The sequence below is a fragment of the Ursus maritimus genome, unplaced genomic scaffold (assembly GCF_017311325.1).
Source record: "Ursus maritimus isolate PB19 unplaced genomic scaffold, ASM1731132v1 scaffold_13, whole genome shotgun sequence".
Lineage (NCBI taxonomy): Eukaryota > Metazoa > Chordata > Mammalia > Carnivora > Ursidae > Ursus > Ursus maritimus.
In genome coordinates, this window is record NW_024423675.1 from 30,876,132 (window position 1) to 30,896,651 (window position 20,520).

At 34.8% G+C, this 20,520-nt stretch overlaps 1 protein-coding gene across 1 annotated transcript; it reads right to left on the reverse strand.

Annotated features, from left to right (window-relative positions):
• Positions 1-16,560: 16,560 nt before the first annotated feature.
• Positions 16,561-16,893, reverse strand: LOC103663446 (60S ribosomal protein L27-like). Its single transcript, XM_040627506.1, has one exon. The coding sequence runs from the start codon at positions 16,891-16,893 to the stop codon at positions 16,561-16,563; it is 333 nt and encodes a 110-aa protein (XP_040483440.1).
• Between the last annotated feature and the right edge of the window lie 3,627 nt (positions 16,894-20,520).

Genomic DNA, 20,520 nt, shown 5'->3' on the forward strand with positions numbered 1-20,520 from the left:
CACATGATATGATTGAAAATTATCATCAAAACATAGTTCCTCTGAATTTACTCTGAAATTCCAATCATTACTGCAATTCTTTTTGTGAAGGTTATATTAAAAGTGGATTAATACTAATTATTAGAGAATTACAAATGAAATAATAATGCATCTTTTTTAACCCTAACTGATACACAGTGATTTAAAAGACTGAAAATATGTAATGTTGTTAGAGTGTTGTTCGATTATGAATTGATTGCTTATGTTCTGTGATAGTTTTTAATTAGGTCGTTCATCTTTATTTGTGGGAGCTCTTTATCTACTTGGTTTACAGTTCTTTTACCTCTCATAGATTTCAGATGTTTTCCGATGTTTACTTATTTTTATATAACATTTTTTCTATTTGAAGAATTTTTCATTTACATGGCCAATCTTATTAATATTTTCCTACAGGATTCTTCCTTTTATATTCTTATAACATGTTTAATAAAAACATTTAGTAGAAAATATTAAGTTTAACACTATATAAATAATTGGGATCTTAATTTTTATAAAAATAAGTAGAAAGATAAGATGTAAGGAAATTATACTTCTCCGATTTTCCAAACCTTCTTTGGTTAACATGTATTATTCTTATAATCAGAATAAGTTATAAACGTAACATGCTTAACTTACAGATGTATCTCAAAAAGAAAATGCCTGAACCCTCTCATACCATCATTTCAGTATGGAAAGGCCAATATCCTGGGGAACAGAGCTTATGGTAGGTATATTTAAAACAAATGACGGGAGAGAGCTCAGTGTTCCTCTTGGGACAGACATCCCTTCTCTGCCAAGATTGGTAAGGCTGGCATGGTCTGGATGTAGAGAAAGGGCATTGTGAACAGCTGGGAAGTAGAAAGAACCAAGAAGAAAAAATGAAATGTTGAGTAAATGCCATTTGCTCCCTTTATTCATATTTGAATGAAGTCCTTCTGTTCAGTTAGTAACTGAAATCTGTAAATAATTTGGGAAAGGCAATAGGGACTTGGAGATTATTCCCACTTTCCTTAACAGACATTAAATGCCTCTGAGTCTATAAAATGCAGCCATTTAGACCACAGGGATCAAAGAAAATGTGAGAGTTTTAAAGCAGTCATTAACAAAAGATTGGAACTAGCAAAATGGGAACAAAAGTACTGCTTGTCAGGAAAAAAAAAAAGATTCAAGAGAACTCTGACAAAGAACAAATTATACCTAGGAGGCTTAGGAATTATCTGCAGATCCAGGGACACCTATGTGTACTAAGCATGTGACTCTCTATTCAGCCAGTGGGATCCCCGTGGTAGTGAAGAGTCTGACAGTGGGACAGCAGATTAGCAGTGCTTGGGCTTGAAGCCAATCTCCGCGGCTCCACCCATTTACTTACCCTGTGACCTTAAGCAAGTTGCTTAGTTTCTCCAAGCCACAATGTCCACATTTGAAAGCTGTGGATAACACCAGTGTTAGCACGCAGATGACTGGGAGGAGTGTTTGAGTTGATGCCTGTTAAGGAGTGCACCTCAGCTCTTGCCTCACTGCCTGAGCAATGCCAGACCTGGTGGGTTCTCCGTAAGTTATTGAACAAGTGAACAGAAAGCACCCAACAATTAGCTAAGACAAGCTACTATTTTAAGAAGAAAAGTAGCAAGCAAATGGTACAGACATCAGTTTTATATTTGCTAAAGGGAAGGACTACTGCTCTGAGCAAGCGTGGGATGGGATACTGTAGTGGAAGTGCTAGGATTTGATGTGGCATTTGATGAATGGGATCAATTTAAACAGATAAAGAACAAGAAAGAGAAGAGATTAAAAAAAATAGGATGAGTAGAAGCATTTGGATGAGTCTACACAAATCATTTGTGCCTCAAGTGAATGGAGAGTGGCAAAAGAGAAGCTGGAAAATGTAAGAAAGCTTGTGTGGAGCACAGGGACCTAACGCAGAATTAGTAATACTCTATCATTTAAAGTTAGGTGGTAGATTCAGTGTATTGTTATCATTATCATTATTATTATGCTTTATAACTTACATATATGGTAGGTGTATTTATTTGTATATATTAAATATTTTTTTAATTTATGTATTTATTTGAGAGAGAGAGAGCACACGTGTGTGAGTCTAGGGGAGGGCAGAGGAAGAGAGAGAGGGAGAGAGAGAATCTCAAACAGACTCTGCACTGAGCACAGAGCCTGATACAGGGCTCAGTCTCACAACCCTGGGATCATGACCTGAGCCGAAATGAAGAGCCAGACGCTTAAGCAACTGAGCCATCCAAGAGCCCCAATTTCTATATATTAAATATTAATAATAGTGGTCAAGGTTGGAGAGGAAGGATTGACATGTCAAACTGCCACACGGAAGATGCTTAAATTTATGTTTGATGGAAAGAATTCTTATCTCATGTTTCTGAGATTGCTATCTCCTCTATTTCTCTGATAATATTTTGCAACTGTCCTTGTGGACTTAAAAAGTAGCACAAATTTATTTTCAAATAGGTTATTAATAAAGCTGCAAAAGAAGGGTATTGCTATATTTTCTATAATTTCCCTCATCTTAGAAATTCAAAATTCCTTCTTAACCAACTCCTTAGCATATTTCTGGACAGTATTGTTTTACCACACGACTGAGTGTAATATGTAGCTCACTAAAGTTGCAGAAAGTGAATTCAGTGCACAATAGCCTCTTTTGGTTTCCTCCTGTTTCACTGACATAATGCATTTTTGTTGGGAAACACTTAAACTCAGCCTATCAGCATTTCCTTTTGACAATTTTAACATGTTAACTAATTAAAATGATATGATGCATAATATCTAATCTCAAAATAATTTTTCATAGAGTTTCTCCAGAAGAATTAGGAGTTTGCTTAAGATGGAATGAGGGCTCTATTGGTCTCCTGGGGTGAGAATTGGAAGAAGGCTAAATTGTGCTGGTGGGCAGCAGGACAGGGCGTGGGGAGGGGTGAAGGAAGTCAACAAGGTAGAGGAATTCATGCTGAGACTAGCAGTTTTAGACAAAAGTGAAGAGAGAACTCTTCGAGTGGGCCTGGGGCCAATATTTGGGGAGGGGAAGGAAGAGCACTGGAAAGGCAGTTACAGGAAAGGCCAGAAAAATTTTAAACAAGAAACAGATTCACACTGAAGCAAAATGGGAACATTTGTGCCCTCACTAAGTGAAGGAAATTTGGATATGAGAGCTGACACAGATCCACCCTTCCTAAGTGCTGGCAAATCCACAGCAAATTGATATCAGGGCCATTAGTGCCTAGTCATTAAAACGTAACAATAACAATAATATCAATAAAAAATACTACTATGGTTTTTGATTGAGAGGTTTCTGTGAGCCAAGACTATGCTAACTGCATTAAATAAACTCCCTTCTTCTTCCAACCACCTGTAGGGTGGACGTGGTTATACCCACTTTATAGGTGAGGAAAGGGAGACCCAGAAAAGTTAAATAACTTGCCCAAATTCACAGGATTAGTGAGTCCTCTGGGAAGACAGAAATGGCCACGGACTTTGGAGTTTTCTGTGTATATGTAGGGCACTCCCTACCACATCCTATAACTTTTACAAAGTTGTCTTCAAAATTTTGGCTCACAGGTCTCCTAAAGGAATTCTGAAAACACTTCTACCCCTGGAACACTTACAAGTGAACAAAGTTTCCAAAGTTTAAGTAGTTATAAATGTGGTGATTTCTGATGCAGTTTAAATTAGACATTTAAAAATAAAACTCCTTCATCACTGTAATTTACCCAGTGTAACGTATATTATAGTGTTTTAATACCAATCATTATTCATTTTTAAAAGACATGAGCAGGGGTGTCTGGGTGGCTCAGTGGGTTAGGCATCTGACTCTTGGTTTTGGCTCCAGTCATAATCTCAGGGTCATGAGAGTGAGCCCTGTGTTAGGCTCTGCTCAGCGTGGAGTCAGCTTGAGATTCTCTGCCTCTCCATCTCCCTTTGCCCCTCCCCCCAGCTTGTGCATGTACTCTCTCTCTCTTTCTCTAAAATAAATAACTAAATAAATAAAATATATGAGCAAATTGTTTTGAGTTACTATTTGACTTCTTCCCTTTTCTCTTTGAATTTATATTTCCATTCTGTTTCCCCCACATAATTATGTCCTATTTTGATATATTGTTATCCTTAAAATCACCTTAACGTACTTTGCTATAACAAATATATATAAATATATTTGAATGCTTTTTATTTAACTTTGTCGCTTCAAGATCGAAGCATTAAAAGTTTCTTCAAATAGTATTTGTATATAATTGACCAAAACAATATAAATATAATCCAAATGTTGATAGTTATTACAATAAAAGTATAATTTGAGGAATACATTGTTTAGTAACGTGGATGAAGCTTTTTTCCAACTGGTTGATGCACTCATGAATAGCTATTACTTGGTGCTAGAATGGGTAAGAACTTTGTGAAAATAGCAAAAAGAGAAAGTGTTCAGCCACTTCAGGGTGTGGCTTACCAAAGGTGTTAGTCACTGTTACTAAGTCTTACATGGCACACACTGTATTAAATTAATCAAAACATAATATGAATAAACAAAATTAATAGTGAGGAGTGGCAGTGGACAGAAGAATTTTGCCCATGTTAAGAAAAAATGGTAAAGAAACAGTTTTGCCTACAAGTAGGAAAAATATTGAAGAAAATATAGAATATTATTTTATGTTACAAATTTTAATTTTATAAATTATTAATTTAACTTATTTTTCTTTTACTTATAGATTTAACACTGATTCATCAGAATTAAATTTGAAACTTTTTAACTCCTCTTCCCTGAAAAATATATCACTGAGATACAGATGGTACCCTGGTAAAGAACACTACCCTGACACTGATATTTTGAACTGGCTTTTGGTCACCATGAAGTTGCTTTTTTTTTTTTTTTTTTTTTAACCCTCTGGAACAGTCTTCCATGGCAACATTAGGAATTAGGATATCTTTCTTTTTTTTTTTTTTAAGATTTTATTTATTTATTCGACAGAGATAGAGACAGCCAGCGAGAGAGGGAACACAAGCAGGGGGAGTGGGAGAGGAAGAAACAGGCTCATAGCGGAGGAGCCTGATGTGGGGCTCAATCCCATAATGCTGGGATCACGCCCTGAGCCAAAGGCAGACGCTTAACCGCTGTGCCACCCAGGCGCCCCTAGGATATCTTTCTTTTTAAAGTGGAAGAATGGTAGATGTGAAAGGTGGAAAGTAGAACCCATATGACACCCTGACTTGAAATTGAGTACCTAAAACTCTATGCCAATGAATCCCTTGGGAAAGTCTTTGAAGACCCTGGGAGTACTCACACCCAAGTTGGAAGGCTGCTGACATATGATGTTAAACATGTTTGAAAAAAAAGAGTAGAAAGAACACCAACTTTAGAATCAGTCAGATGTGGGCTTGAATCCTATTGTGTCTGCTCACAACTTGTACAATCTTAAGCACATTAAACTGTGAGTCTTAAGTTTCTAATGGTAAAAATGAAAATCATAATTCTGAATACCTGGGATTGTTGAGAGGATAAATGAGACAGTGTATGTTAATCCCCTAATGTAATGCTTGCAAAAATGCGTTCAAGAAATATTAATTTATTCTTAATAAGTTTCTTCACTCCCTAACTAATGGAGATAATGGTACTTACTCCATAGAATCTGTTGAGGATTTTTTAAAAGATCATTTCAGTTTTGTTCTTTTCTTTCCAGAGTGTCAGAATTTTTTTTATCAAGGAGTTTGAATATTTAATTCAATAAATATTTATTGTGTTTATCACTTACCAAATACTGTTCTAGGTGTCCGAGCTCCAAAACTAAGAAAAGACACAGCTGGACTCAAGTAGTTCACAATTTGGCCAGGGAGATGAATGTACTAACTGTATCACAATGAGTTAACTAATTATTATATTTAGGATATCCTACTGACCTCTGAGAGAACAATTTCAATAAGAAGATGAAAACAGATATTAAATTCTAATGGTGTGAGGTATAAATGAGAAGTAAAAAAGTGGAAACAGAGTTTACACACTACTTTATCAAGGTATTTAAATCAAAATGGAAGAGAATGATGAAGGTGGTTGAGCAGAAGACAGACTGAAGAAACGTGAGAGATGTTAGTACATTTACAGATCTAGCAAGAAGAACTGTGCCTGAGATAGAGCATCTATACTGCAGAGGCAAAAGTGAAGGTGAATGACGTGTGAGTCCCAGAGGTGGTTAGAAACAAGGTCATTAAAGCAATTGGAAGACAGGAAGGAGGCAAGGTGGAAGAAAGGGGAAAAGTAAATTTTGGTTACTGGTACTGGATTCCTGATACTAACACACAGCTGATACCCGTCTTTCAATGAAGAAGCATCCTGCTTCTACCGTCCTTATGCCAGATGCACCTGAAACATGACCACAGTGCTGAGTTGGAAAGTAAAATTTTAATGATTAACAAAAACAAATGATAAAAACAAAAAATTAGTCAAAATAATAAAATTCTCAAAGAATTTTTTATTTTGATTTTGTTTAGACCTTCCCTACTGAATGCAATCCACAAACCAGGGTTTTACAGATTATAATTCTTGGGATCCCTTGGCCTCTAGAAGGACTTCTTTATAGGTTATATATTCCTCACCCACAATTCCTTATTATATTTTCTTATCCAAACAGGGCTAAGGATATGTGATCCCCAAATCTTACCCATGTCTTCATGATTTTCTAGAAGCATATAAGGGTTGACTTGTTTGGGGTAGGGGTGGGAATTCTAATGAAAAAGAAAAGCCTAGTGGTTTTTTCTTTCTTTTTTTTTAACTCTATTATGTGCTTTATTATTCACTTACTCTGTCCTTAATGCAATAGATTTTAAGAAAGTTATTGATACATTATGCATGAGAAATGGGAGGATTGAGGGTGTGTGGCAATTTTATAGTTCCCTATAGGAAAAAAAAAAAGTTTAAATTATGTGTTTGTAGGCTTAGAATTTTACCAGATGTTCAGCCATTATTTTGTTCTTTCTTTATGAGAAATTCTTTTAGAAATCTACCAAAAGTACTCCTTGTCTAGCTGTTCATTTTAAATGAAACATATATGCCTGAATCCGGAATGAAAGTTAAACGAGAATTAAATTTATTTCTAAGTCAAGTTGAATAGTTTTCAAGTAACAACATACCACTTAACAATAATAACCAAAACTGGGGCACCTGGGTGGTTCAGTGGGTTAACCTTTGGCTCGTCATGATCCCAGAGTCCTGGGATTCTGACTGGCATCCTGTTCTCTGTTCAGGGGGGAGCTTGCCTCTCCATCTCTCCCTCCCCCTGCTTGTGCACTCTCGTGCTCTCTCTCTGTCTGTGTCAAATAAATAAATAAAATATATTTTTAAAAATAAAAATAATAACCAAAATAACCTCTATTTAGATGGCGATGTCTGGATCTCAAGAAAAATGGAGATAACCTTGTCATTGCATTCTCACTTTTGATGTTGTACATAAAGTAAGTATGTAAAGGTAAGTTAAGTGGGGGAAAATGATTTTATACTTAACAATAAAACAATAGTTTGATATTAATTGCTGATTACTCTGTAATTTGCACTGGACTAAATATTTAATATAAACTATATTATCTAATCCTCCCAACCATCCTGTTATGATCTCTATTTTATGTATGGGGAAATGGATTCTTAGAAAATAAAAGTGATTCGTGTACAGTCAAAAGCTAGTAAGTGGCAGAACTGAATTTTGACCCTCTTCAGTCTCAACCAGAGTCCAAACTCTATCACTCTAAGCATTATTTTTTAAAACGTCCAGGAGTAAAGAATTATAGTTCATATATAGAACTCATCCATGGTGTGCACCAAAAAGCAATAATAATGATAACAACAAGAACATGAATGTAGCAGCAACGACTTGATGAACTGATAGTTCATGGCTTGTGTTGTGTAAGAACTCAGTAAAAACATTCTCACTGTGAGCCATAAAAACACTTTAGGTTGTACTCTGTAGCCAAATGGATTAAAATCAGCCAGTTTACAAAGAGCAGCCTCAGATTTGATGTAGCCTTATTAGGTTTCAGTAAATAAAGAGGTCAGTAGGAGATCGTTTCCATATGAGCAAAGAGGATTTGTTCCCTGGGGTATGATGTTAATACCTTTCTTGGGAGTCTTTAGGCTTTTTCACAAACTTCAATACTTTGAGGGAGAGAATGAATTAAATGCTAAAAAAATACTCAAAAATCTCCAACTTTACACAGAACCCCTTGATTCACACATTCTTTGCAAAAGTACCCAGAATTTGCCAAAACAAGGTCTTTGCCTAGGGTTCCAGTGACCTGAATTGGACAATTACGTGCAAATTTTAGAGATTAGAAAACTAACATTCCATAGTAATAGTAGAAATGGTATTCAATCCCCAAACTGACTGCGCTCATCTGCTATGCCAATTCCATCCTGTCAGGGACTCAGGAGACACTTGTAGAAGAGAGGACTCTCTGGGTAAGATTAAAAAACAAGTAAACAAGGAAAACCAGAACAGTGACAAGGCAGAGCAAAGCAGAGTTAAATATATATATATATATGACTCATTCAAAGACTTGCAAAAAGGTGTAAAAGAGTTAATGCTCACTGAACACAGTAAAATGAAAGAAATGAAAGTGGAATGAGAAGTGGGGGCCTGGTCCTGAAGTGCTTTCCTTGTTGTCATATGCAGTTGTGGTCTTGTCCTAGAGACAACGGGAAACCACTGAAAGATTTCAAAGCAAAAGAGTAGCACTATTAAATTTGCATTTTAGAAAGACTACTCTAAAAGCAAGTAGGGTTTCCCACAGCACATAGAGAGGAAAGGAATCATAGTGAACATTCCAGGTTACAAATATATCTCTCCCCACCCCCCAAATTATCTGAAATGTGTTCCAATCATATTTACAGAATTTTTAAATATTGTTTCCTTCATATTCTTCTGCACTTAAAAAGTGTAGTCATATAAATTGTCTTCAAGATTGAAATAACAAATATGAATGCTTTTTGTCTACAATTTCATGATTGACCCAATCTTGTACTGAATTCTTGTACAACATGAGCCATGTAATTGAGACTATCAGTTCATCTAGGAGTTGCGGCTTCCATTCTCAATGCTCTGCGTAAAGACATGGTAGAAAGATGTTATAATTGGGAAGTTATATTGGAGGGTGGAAAAGAGAGGGCACTAAATTGATATATCCTGCTGCTTACTCTACCATGTAGGGATTAGATAAAGAAGAAACTAAAGTAGGAGACCTATAAGGAGTCCACTGAAGAAATTCAGGTGAGAAATAATGAGGTCCTGAACCAAGGCAGAAAAAGAGGAAATGGAGGTGAAGTCTTGGCAAATGTGATGAAAAGTCAAGAAGTTATATATATGGTTCTTAGATTTCTTGTTTGTGTGTCAAGGATGGTATAGGAGAAAGAACAGTTTTGTGGGAGTAGAGGTTTCAAGAAGCAATGAGAAACGACCTTTGAACAGTATATTTTCAAGTATCCTCTGCACTGTTGTGGGAATGTAAAATGATACAGCCACTATGGTAAACAGTATGGTAGTTCTTCAAAATATTAAAAGCAGAATTACCATATGATCCAGCAATTCTACTTCTGAGTATATATCCAAAAGAACTACAAGCAGAGTCTTGAAGAGGTATTTGTATACCTGTGTTCATAGCAGCATTATTCACAATAGCTAAAACATAGAAGCAATGCCAAGTGTCCATTGACAGAATAGATAATCAAAATGTGATATATACACACAATGGAATATTCTTCAGCCTTAGAAAGAAAGGAAACTGAAATAAGCCAGTTACAAAAAGACAAATACTGTATGATTCCACTTATTTGAGTTACCTAAAACTGTCAAAACTATGAAGACAGAAAGTAGGATGGTGGTTGTTAGGGGCTGTAGGGAAAGGAAAATCATAGTTACAAAAAATCAGCATGTCAAGAATATTATAAAGGAGTAAAAAAAAATTAAGAAAACATTTCCAACAAATATTGCAGACCAAGTTAAAGGTCATCTACAAATATTTACATGTAAGACTATGGAGCATACATGGCCATAATAAATTAAAAGACAAAATGGATATTATAGCACATCTCCCTGTTGAGAGAGATAGGAGAGACAGAGAGAAAGAAATACAGAGACAAAGACAGAGACAGAAAGACATAGAGACAGAGAGATAGAGACAGGGATAGTTGTAGATACAGCTGGGGAAAAGCATTACAAATTTAAAAAGAAAAACCCTTGTGTACAAAACTTTTAACATCTTTCTGGAGGATGTATATAAATGAGAGTTCTACGTGCCAAATGAATGGTACTTATATTTTGTTTCAATATATTACAATAAGCATAAGCAAAAATAAAAAATCTATTCTTAATGGCACTTCCAATGTGTTCCATACTGTTTTAAAGGTTTTACATATATTAACTCATTTAATCTTCATGACCACCTTCTAGTGTAGGTCATGTGCCTATCCCATTTACATATTACTTTACCCAAAATCCTCAGCTGGTGCCTGGCAGAGCCAGAACTAGAATCCAAGAAGTCTGGCTCCAGCACCTGGGCCTTAGCCACCAGACTATACTGACTCTGTTTATGATTAAATTCATAACACAGGCTATTATTCTGTTCTAGTGAAATTATTAATCTGTTTTGTCATTCTACAACATGAAAATACATGTTAAAACAAGTTATTGAACATTTTTTATTTTGTGTTTTCTGCAAAAAACAAAGCCATGGTATTTTTCCATGGGGAAAGTACATGCTTAAAGCCCACCCACTCTGAGGATATTATGTCCATATCATATTTATATAGAGTCTATTTATTTTGTTATTTTGAAAGATTTTTCACTTCCATAACTTTCTAAATCATGTTTCATATGAAAATAAATTATTATATTCTAGAATTGCTTCAAAGAAAGCTTTAAAAGCCATAAAAATAAAGCATTTCCCTTATATCTGGGTTTTCTATTTCTTGACCATTTTAATATGAAATGGGTTAAAATAGAAGTATTTCACTAATATACAGAGTTTAATCAGCATAAGGTTAAAATCTTATAATCTGAGTTTTTTTGCAGTGACATTTTCACTTCTTATGGTATGTAGTAAGAATTATTTTTAATAAACCTTAAGGATTACATCATTAATTTACTTATTTATAGCTATAATGAAATAGATATTTTATTTTTTAAATATTTATTTACTTATTTTAGATAGAGAAAGAGAGAGAGAATCTGTGCATTCATGTGGGGGGACGGGGAGAGGGAGAGAGAGAATCCCAAGCAGACTCCTTGCTGAGCATGAAGCCTGAGGCGGGCTCAATCCCATGACCCATGAGATCATGACCTGAGCCAAAATCACCTGTCTGTCACTTAATCGACTGAGCCTCCCAGGCCCCCCCCTTTTTTTTAAAGATTTATTTATTGAAATAGATATTTTTTACACAGGGATTTCATTTGTATGAAAATATAAAACACATAAGGTATTTACCATGCAATAGCTAAGTACATTTGTGTGGAGGGAAGTGAAAAATCTTTGCATAAGTTTATAAAGTTGATTTAGAAGAAATCTTTGCCTGTCCCTCTTAAGAGATTTTTGGGGGGGTTTTGGGTAAGAAAACTGTGTTGTCATGAATTGCTGAAATAATGTTAAGAAAAGAATTGAAAGAGATAAAAAATCAATCCAGAAAAAGACAAAATACCCAAAATAGATTCAACTGAAAGAATAGGATATGTCGATGCAGTCTACTGAAATGCGGTTTCTCATGGGTGGATAATAATCATTGGCGAAAGTGTGTAATCCTAGCACCTAGGAGAGCACCTGTCAATGTTCTAGAGAGGTTGATTCATCCTTTCATCAACTTGTGGGCTTATTGGGGGGTCGTGTCAGCACTAAGGAAAAAATAGATGGTGTAAGCTGGGAAAAAAAACGTTCTGAAGAGGCTCAAGATAGAGACTCAATTTAGAGGGAGAGGAAAATGATTCTGTTACCTACCCTGTAAGAAAACAACTATAAGCCTCTGGTCTTGGGCTGTGTAATTTGAATTACCATTGAATAATTGAATTCAAGTATATTTATTTTTTTATTAAAGGTTTTATTTATTTATTTGAGAGAGAGAGAGAGCATGAAAGGGGGGAGGGTCAGAAAAGAAGCAGACACCCACTGAGCAGGGAGCCTGATGCAGGACTCGATCCTGATCCTGGGACTTCAGGATTATGACCTGAGCCGAAGGCAGTCACTTAATCAACTGAGCCATCCAGGCGCCCCATAAATTCAAATGTATTTATTGAACCAATTATTCCTATTCATGATATTGAAATCCTATAACTGCTTAGAAATGTCACCTACCATATATTCTTTCTTTATGACATCGTCCCCTACATATTCTATGTTTGGTCTACCTTCTAAACGTTCTTCACAAAAACAATTCATTTTTCTCCTCATATTTTTGTCAGTAGGGTATTATTTCTCCTTTCTCACCCTGTGGCCTGGGCTTGTTCACAGCATGGTAGTACAAAAGTAAGTATTCCAACAGGAACTATGAAGAAGCCTTATCATACTTTATGACATGACCATGGAAGTCACATAGTGTCACTTCAACCATAGTCACAGACCTACCCAGATTCAACGGGTAATAATGTAGACCCCTCCTCCTCAGTCTTGATGAGAAGAATATCAATATCACTCCATCAGAAGGTCTTGTGTGATAGGATATAATATAACATCACATCACAGTATAACAGAATATAATGTAATATCACATCTCTTTACAATGTAGTGTATTATAATATAATATGATATAATATATGATACATAATACATGTGCCCATTTGGAGAAAATACAACTTGCCACATACACTCTATAGCCACAGTTTACATCCCTACCACACAGAAAAAATAACTCATCCCTTTTCCCAAGATCCAGAAACATCATCTCATTACAACAAGCTCACAATCCAGAGTCTTGTCAAGTAAATCAAGCTGAAGTAATGAATGATGTTCAGATATAGTTCCTCAGGTACAACTCCTTAAGTACACTTCCACTCAATTAAGGATTTTTGAAACAAAGAGACAAATAGTCTACCCTACCCTCATATCAACATGTAATTGTAAGATAGGCATAAGATAATCATTAGTGACACTTCCACTCAAAAAGGACAAAAGTGTGAGACTCACAGGAATCAATGATTCATAGCAATTCCGAAATTCAGCCTGCACATATTGTCAGTTCCCTGACTAGAGCTCAGTCCTACTGTCTGGGAGTTACTTACTGTGGCTCTTGGCTTTGCCATCAAGGCTTTTGTATTTACCCTTTCTTTTCCATTAAATTTAGCCCATATATGCAGTAGAATAAAGTTTTAGGTGGATTTCCTCCCCATGGAAGTTAAGGAACCCAAAGTTTTCCCCCTTTGTATTCTCCCTGTTCCTTTCAGTCTAAGCTGGCATAATTCTTTAAAAAAAACCTTCACAGGTTTTTGTGTGTACGTTTGTAATGGACTCCAGTATAATCCACTCACAATCTCTTTGAAATAAATAATCTCTTTCAGGGATCTCTGTGAGCCTGCAGGAAGAACAACATCTCTAACACTCAAAAGCCCTAATGTTTTACCAGAGAGGGTGTGCAAGGTGTTTCCTTAAGGCACTTACAGGACCTTGTACCTATTTGAAAGGATCTGTAAGATAGTATCTCAAATCTTGTTGGGGTCTTCACAAAAGCTTTGTCTTACGACATGTTTTCTCTTTGGTGCTTTGAATTTGATCTTTGAACAGAAGCCCATTTCTTAATTTTGGAACCATTCACTATTTGAAGATGCTGAGAAAAAGAAATCAGTTTTATATATTTATTTTTTAATTTACAAGACTTGGCACCTTTTTATTAAATCATTTGTTTCTTATATTTTCTCTCCATCTAGCTTTTTATTATGGGCAGCAAGGAGTCAGGTGATACTTTTAATATTCCTCATATTACTATGATATTCTTATTTATGTTAATTTCCATAATCTCCTTTCTTTGATTAAATAGACTTACAAAAGTGATTCTTTTTTTCTCTTTCACTGATCTTTTTGAAAGCATACATTCGTTATTGAGCAAACCTAATTTCTCTGATTTTCTAATTTATTAATGTTTACTTATTTATTAATGACTTCTACTTTTAATTTACTATTATATATATTTAATTGTTATTTTTCTAGAGGATTAAATTATTTACCTTTGAGGGGCTCCTGTCAGCTGTTAAGCATCTGCCTTCGGCTCAGGTCATGATCCCAGGGTCCTGGGATCGAGCCCCGCCATCAAGCTTCCCGCCGAGCCTCACACTCCCCTTGCTTGTGTTCTCTCTCTCTCGCTGTCTCTCTCTGTCAAATAAATAAATAAAATATTTTTTAAAAAGTCTTTACCTTTGAGCATTTAGAGTTATAAAATTTCAATCGAGAACCATTTTGGCCACATTCATTATTATTTACTTTAAAATAGTTTGTAAATAGTGTTTCTAATTTTTAAATTGCTAGTGGCAGGTTTGAACTTTAATTTTTTAATTTTTTTATTTGAGTATAGTTGACATACAATGTTACATTAGTTTCAGTGACCAACTTAGTGATTTGACAGGTTTATACATGATGCTATCTTCACCCCAAGTGTAGCTACCATCTGCCATCTTATATCACTATTAAAATATCATTCATTGTATTCCTTATGCTGTGCCTTTTATTCCCATGACTTACTCATTCCATAACTGAAGGCCTATATCTCCTTCCGTCCTTTACTTGTTTTGCCCAAGACCAACACCCCTCCTCCCTGGCAACCACCAGTTTGAGTCTGCTTTTTATTTATTCCTTTTATTTAGATTTCATTTATGGGTGGAATCATATGGTATTTGTCTTTCTCAGTCTCACTTATTTCACTCAGCATAATACCCTCTACTCTCTACGTTGTTTTCAAATGGCATAATCTCATCCTTTTTATGGCTGCATAATATTCCATCATGTGTATATGTATACATATCACATTTTCTTTATTCATGAGAACATTTAGGTTGCTTTTATATCTTGGCTACTGTAAATAATGCTACAATAAACACAGAGGTGTATATATCTTTTCAAATTAGTGTTTTCATTTTCTTTGGGAAAATACCCAGTAGTGGAATTATTAGCATAGTACTTCTATTTTTAATTTTTTGAGGAAACTCCATACTGTTTTCTAGAGTGTCTGTACCGATTTACATTCCCACCAACAGTGCATGAGGGCTCCCTTTTCTCCACATCCTTGTCAACACTTGTTATTTCTTGTAATTTTGAATTTAGCCATCATTCTAGATGATCTATCATTGCGGTTTTGGTTTGCATTTCCCTAATGATGAGTGATGTTGAACATCTTTTCATCTGTCTGTCAGCCATTTGGATGTCTTTGGAAAAATGTCTATTCAGGTCCTCCACCCATTTTTTAATTGGATTGTTGGGTTTTTTGGTGTTGTATAAGTTCTTTATATATTTTGGTATTAACCCTTTATTGGATGTATCATTTGCAAATATCTTCTCCCATTTAGCAGGTTTTCTTTTTGTTTTGTTGATGGTTTCCTTTATGTGCAAAAGCTTTTTATTTTGAGGTAGTCCCAATAGTTTATTTTTGCTTTCATTTCCCTTGGCTTAGGAGCCATATCTACAACAATGTTGCTATAGCTGATGTCAGAGAAATCACGCCTGTGCAGTCTTCTAGGATTTTTATGGTTTCAGGTCTCACGTTTAGGTCTTTAATTCTATTTGAGTTTATTTCTGTGTATGGTGTTAGAAAGTAGTCCAGTTTCCTAAGTGTCCATCAGCAGACAAATGGATTTCCCTTACCTTAGAGGCCATATCTAGAAAAATGTTGCTACTTTTATTTATCATTTTTTATTGCATTGTTGTCAGAGAATGTGATCTGTACAAAATCTTTCTTTTTCTCCTCAGAACTTCTTAAATTATCTTTTTAGTCTAACACATTCAAAGACTACTCCATGTGTCTTTGAAAAAATAGTGTATTTACTGTTTATTGTATATATTTATATACATACTGTATATTACATCAAGCTTCTTAAGTGTACTATACAATATCTCTCTAGTTTTGTTTTTTATTTATTATTTAGTCTATTTAGTGTGAGTTTATTGGATATTTTTCTTTTCTTAAGTTCCCCCAACATGGGGCTTGAACTCACAACCATGAGATCAAGACCTGAGCTGAAATTAAGAGTCAGGCACTTAACCAACTGAGCCACCCAGGCACCCCCTTTTTAAATATTTTTAAATCCAATCTAAGATTTTGGTTTTTTCCACAGAGAGAACTTATTTCTCCAAACTTGTCCCCTACCACCCTCCCTGTGACTCAAATATATTAATTTTCTCTTTAAATTTATATAGTAACTTTTTTATTAGGTACCAATATTCATTTTATTTATTTTATTTTTTACTTTTATTGTTTTGGTATTTTTGATGACTGAAACAAACAGATCTAAAACTGCAGCTTCTGGAAGAACCACCTGTTCTGGCTGGTCTTGTACCTCTCTCCTTGAACTTGACTGTGGTCTCTCATTAGGCCTTGCGTTTAAGAGCAGGGTCTCTGAAGACATCCTTGTTGACAACAGTTTTGTCCAAAAGGATATCCATAGAGTATCCTGTGGGCATGAGGTGACTGTAGTTATAAATTTTCACAAAAGACTTGATCTTTGACCTCTTGGCAATTTTCTTCTTGTCCATGGCAGCTGTCATTTTGCAGGGATAGCAGTCAATTCCAGCCACCAGAGCATGACTGTAGGGATGGTTTGAAGTGCCATCATCAATGTTCTTCATAATGATCACTTTGCATCTGGAGTAGTGTCTGGCCAGGACCAGCACTGCCTTCCTGGGTTTCATGAACTTGCCCATCTCAACACCAGCCACTCAAGCTTACAGCAGAAAGGAAGAAACCACCATTACTCCTTTTAACTTGACACATTCTACCAATCCCTTTGCTCAGCACTGTTTCTTATTTCTTTCATCTTTTTCTCTTTTAGATTTGTATTATTTTCCTTTGCTGGATTATACCCTTGAGTACTTCCTTTATCCTCCAATCTAACTACTCATCTAACTCTAAATACCTGTTTATTTCTTAGGGTAGTTTAGTTATTTATTTGTCCCACATCAAATAAGACAAGCAAATCAACAAGGGCCTTATATTATTTAACATAGACGCCCATTTGAGTTCATTTCTAAACAAAGGTTTTTCTCTACTTGAGAAGAATTCAGTGGACAACTCCACGGTTATCTTTTTTCCTTGTTTCATTTCTTTAAAAGCAAAATTAAAAAGGCCTCAAATAGCCAAAGCAATCTTGAGAAAGAACAAAGCTGGAGGCATCACGCATCCTGATTTCAAACTATATTACAAAGCTATAGTAATTAAAACATTATAGTATAGGCATAAAAACAGACATATAGATCAATGGAACATAATAGAACCCAGAAATAAACCCATACATATATTATCAATTAATTTATGACAAAACAGCCAAGAATATATGATGGGGGTAAGGACAGTCTCTTCAATAAATGGTGCTGGGAAAACTGGACAGCCACATGCAAAACAAAAATGAAAAAAAAAAGAATGAAACAAGAAAGAACGTGGATCTTACACCATACACAAAAACTAACTCAAAATGGATTAAAGACTTGAACATAAGACCTGAAACCATAAAACTCCTAACAGAAACCAGGCAGTGAGTTCCTCGACATCATTCTTCATGATGATTTTTTTGGATCTGACTCTGAAGGCAAAGGTAACAAAAGCAAAAAATAAACAAGTGAGACCACAACAAACTAAAAGGCTTCTGCACAGCAAACATCAACAAAATGAAAAGGCAACATTCTGAATAGGAGAAAATATTTGCAAATCATATATACAATAAGGGGTTAATACCCAAAATATTCAAAGAACTCACATAATGTATGAGTTTTTAGTTTTATCAAAAACTAAAAAACAAAAACGCAAACAATTCCATTAAGAAATGGACAGAGGATATGAATAGGTATTTTTCCAAAGAAGATATACAAATGGCAAACAGGTACGTGAAAAGGTACTTGGCATCACTAATCATCACTGAATGCAAATCAAAACCACAATGAGATATCACTGTCAGAATGGCTATTATCAAAAGACAAGGGGAAAAAGAAGACAAGAAATAACTAGTGTTCCAAGGAAGGATAAACAAAACAAGGAAAATGTTGTGCTCACCTGCCATGAGAGGTAAGGGCTAAAACTGGTGCAGCCAGTATGGAAAACAGTTATGGAGATTCCTTAAAAAATTAAAATAGAACTGTCATATGATTCAGCAATTTCACTTCTAGATATTTACCCCAAGGAAGACAAAAACACTAACTCAAAAAGATATATCCACTCTCATTTTCTACACAGCATTTTTAAAGATAGCCAAGACACAGAAGCAAGTGTCTAACAATGCATGACTGAATAAAGAAAATGTGGTATGTAAATACAATGGAATATTATTCAGCCATAAAAGAGAAGAAAACCTTGCCATTTGCGACAACATGGATGGACCTTGAAGGCGTTATACTAAGTGAAATAAGTCAGACAAAGAAAGATAAATACCGTATGATTTCACTTATATGTAAAGTGCATGTACAATCTGAAAACAAACAAACTACCAAACTCATAGATACACAGAATAGACTGGTAGTTGTCAGAAGCACAGGGTAGGGGGTGGGCCAGATGCATGAAGTAGTCAAAAGGTACAAACTTCCAGGTATAAAAGAAATGTCATGGGAATGAAATGTACAGTATGGTGACCGTAGTTACTAATACTATATTATATATTTGAGAGTTGCTAAGAGAGATCTTAAATGTTCTCATCACAAGAAAAAAAAACTAGTATGGTAAGAAATGTCAACTAGACTTATTGTGATAAGCATTTCAAAATATATACAAATATTGAATTGTGTTGTATACCTGAAATTAATGTCATGTTATATGTTAATTATATTTCAATAAAAAAATTAAACCATAGAAGATACTGTATAGTTCTATTTCTTTGAATAATATAAAATACACAGAAAAATACTAGGCACATAGAAGACACTTAAATTGATAGATATGTTAATGAGCTGCACTGAACTAAATTCTAGATAATGTCTCTTTAAAAAGTATGCAAATTTGAGTTCAGCTAGTAGTATTTAAATTTCATTTGAACTTTTTCTTAAATGAAAGCCTACATGAAAAATAAATAGGTAAGAGATAAAGGGGGAATTGTTCTGATTGAAGCAGAAGATCCACACCATGACTGCCCACTGTGTCTCCACCTCTTTAACCCAAATACCCCTCCGCCACAAGAATCACTGGAGAAGTTCTATAAATTCCCTGAGGATTACCAGAACACTTAAACATGAGCTTAGTCTCATTATAAACCTGAATAATTCTTTGTAAGTGGAAGACTTTGTGGCTTCTCAATTAATCAGTGCATTAATGGCTCTTCTCTTTGGACTTTTATAAAGGAAAATTATGAATAATTCAATCTTTAGATTCTAAAATCAAAAGCCATATGATAGCCCAAAAAGATTTCTCAAGATCTGATGAAAAATGCACTCAACATGATCCAAATGAATCAAAATCAAAATAATAAAACCAAGAAAATTCTCTTCTCATCCAGACTTCTTAGGAGTCATGTAAATATCCAGCTATATACTCAAAGAGAAAAATCACCTTTGATTACGGTTTGGCATAATCACGTGTTCCCTAATAATCTCTGCTCACTGACTCCATCACTAGGAATGTCTTTGTTCTAATCCCATGTGGATATTCATTTTATTCAGAAGTCAAGTTATGTGTCTCTGAAGACAACACACACCCATACTTCACACTAAATTTCCATGAAGCAATTCTGTCTGCATTTACTCAGAATGTGACCTGAACAAAAAACTATTCAGGACTTGATTATAAATAGATTCTTTTGTTAGTTTAAAATCTGATTCCTTTCCTAACAGCTAAAATGCCTTTTGGAAATTCTAAATATTTATTAAAAAGTCACCTAACCCCTAAAATAGTAGATTTGCTTTTTATAAATCATAAATGAAAGAATGGTCTGAAGCCTAAATGTAATTATTTTGTAAAACAAAGTGCTGTGGAGCTTATTTAAACCCGGACTTTAAAACATTGATTTTTTACTTTCAATAATATATAACCATTCTGAATAATACTTATTTTCTCTATTGGTATATCCACATTGTGATTTAAGTCACAGTAGGAAGAAATTCAGATAGCTGTCAAATCTCTCAGTCAACTAGATTTTAGAGACATACTTTCCCAGTTGTTTGAATAGTCTCTATAATAAGGTACATAAACTTTGTAAGTAAAGCTAAAATAGATTGTGAAAAATCTTAAGATTATTTCTTAGCAGACAATGTAAAATTTAGGAAATACCAAGAAATGCTTTGATATTCCATCTTCAATATTCATTTTATACTTCTTTTATTGTTTGTATGGGTTTACATTTGGTTTAAATGTAC

What these genes read in the sequence shown, in the direction of transcription:
- LOC103663446 (XM_040627506.1), bottom strand. Translation starts at nt 16,893, where the DNA reads ATGGGCAAGTTCATGAAACCCAGGAAGGCAGTGCTGGTCCTGGCCAGA.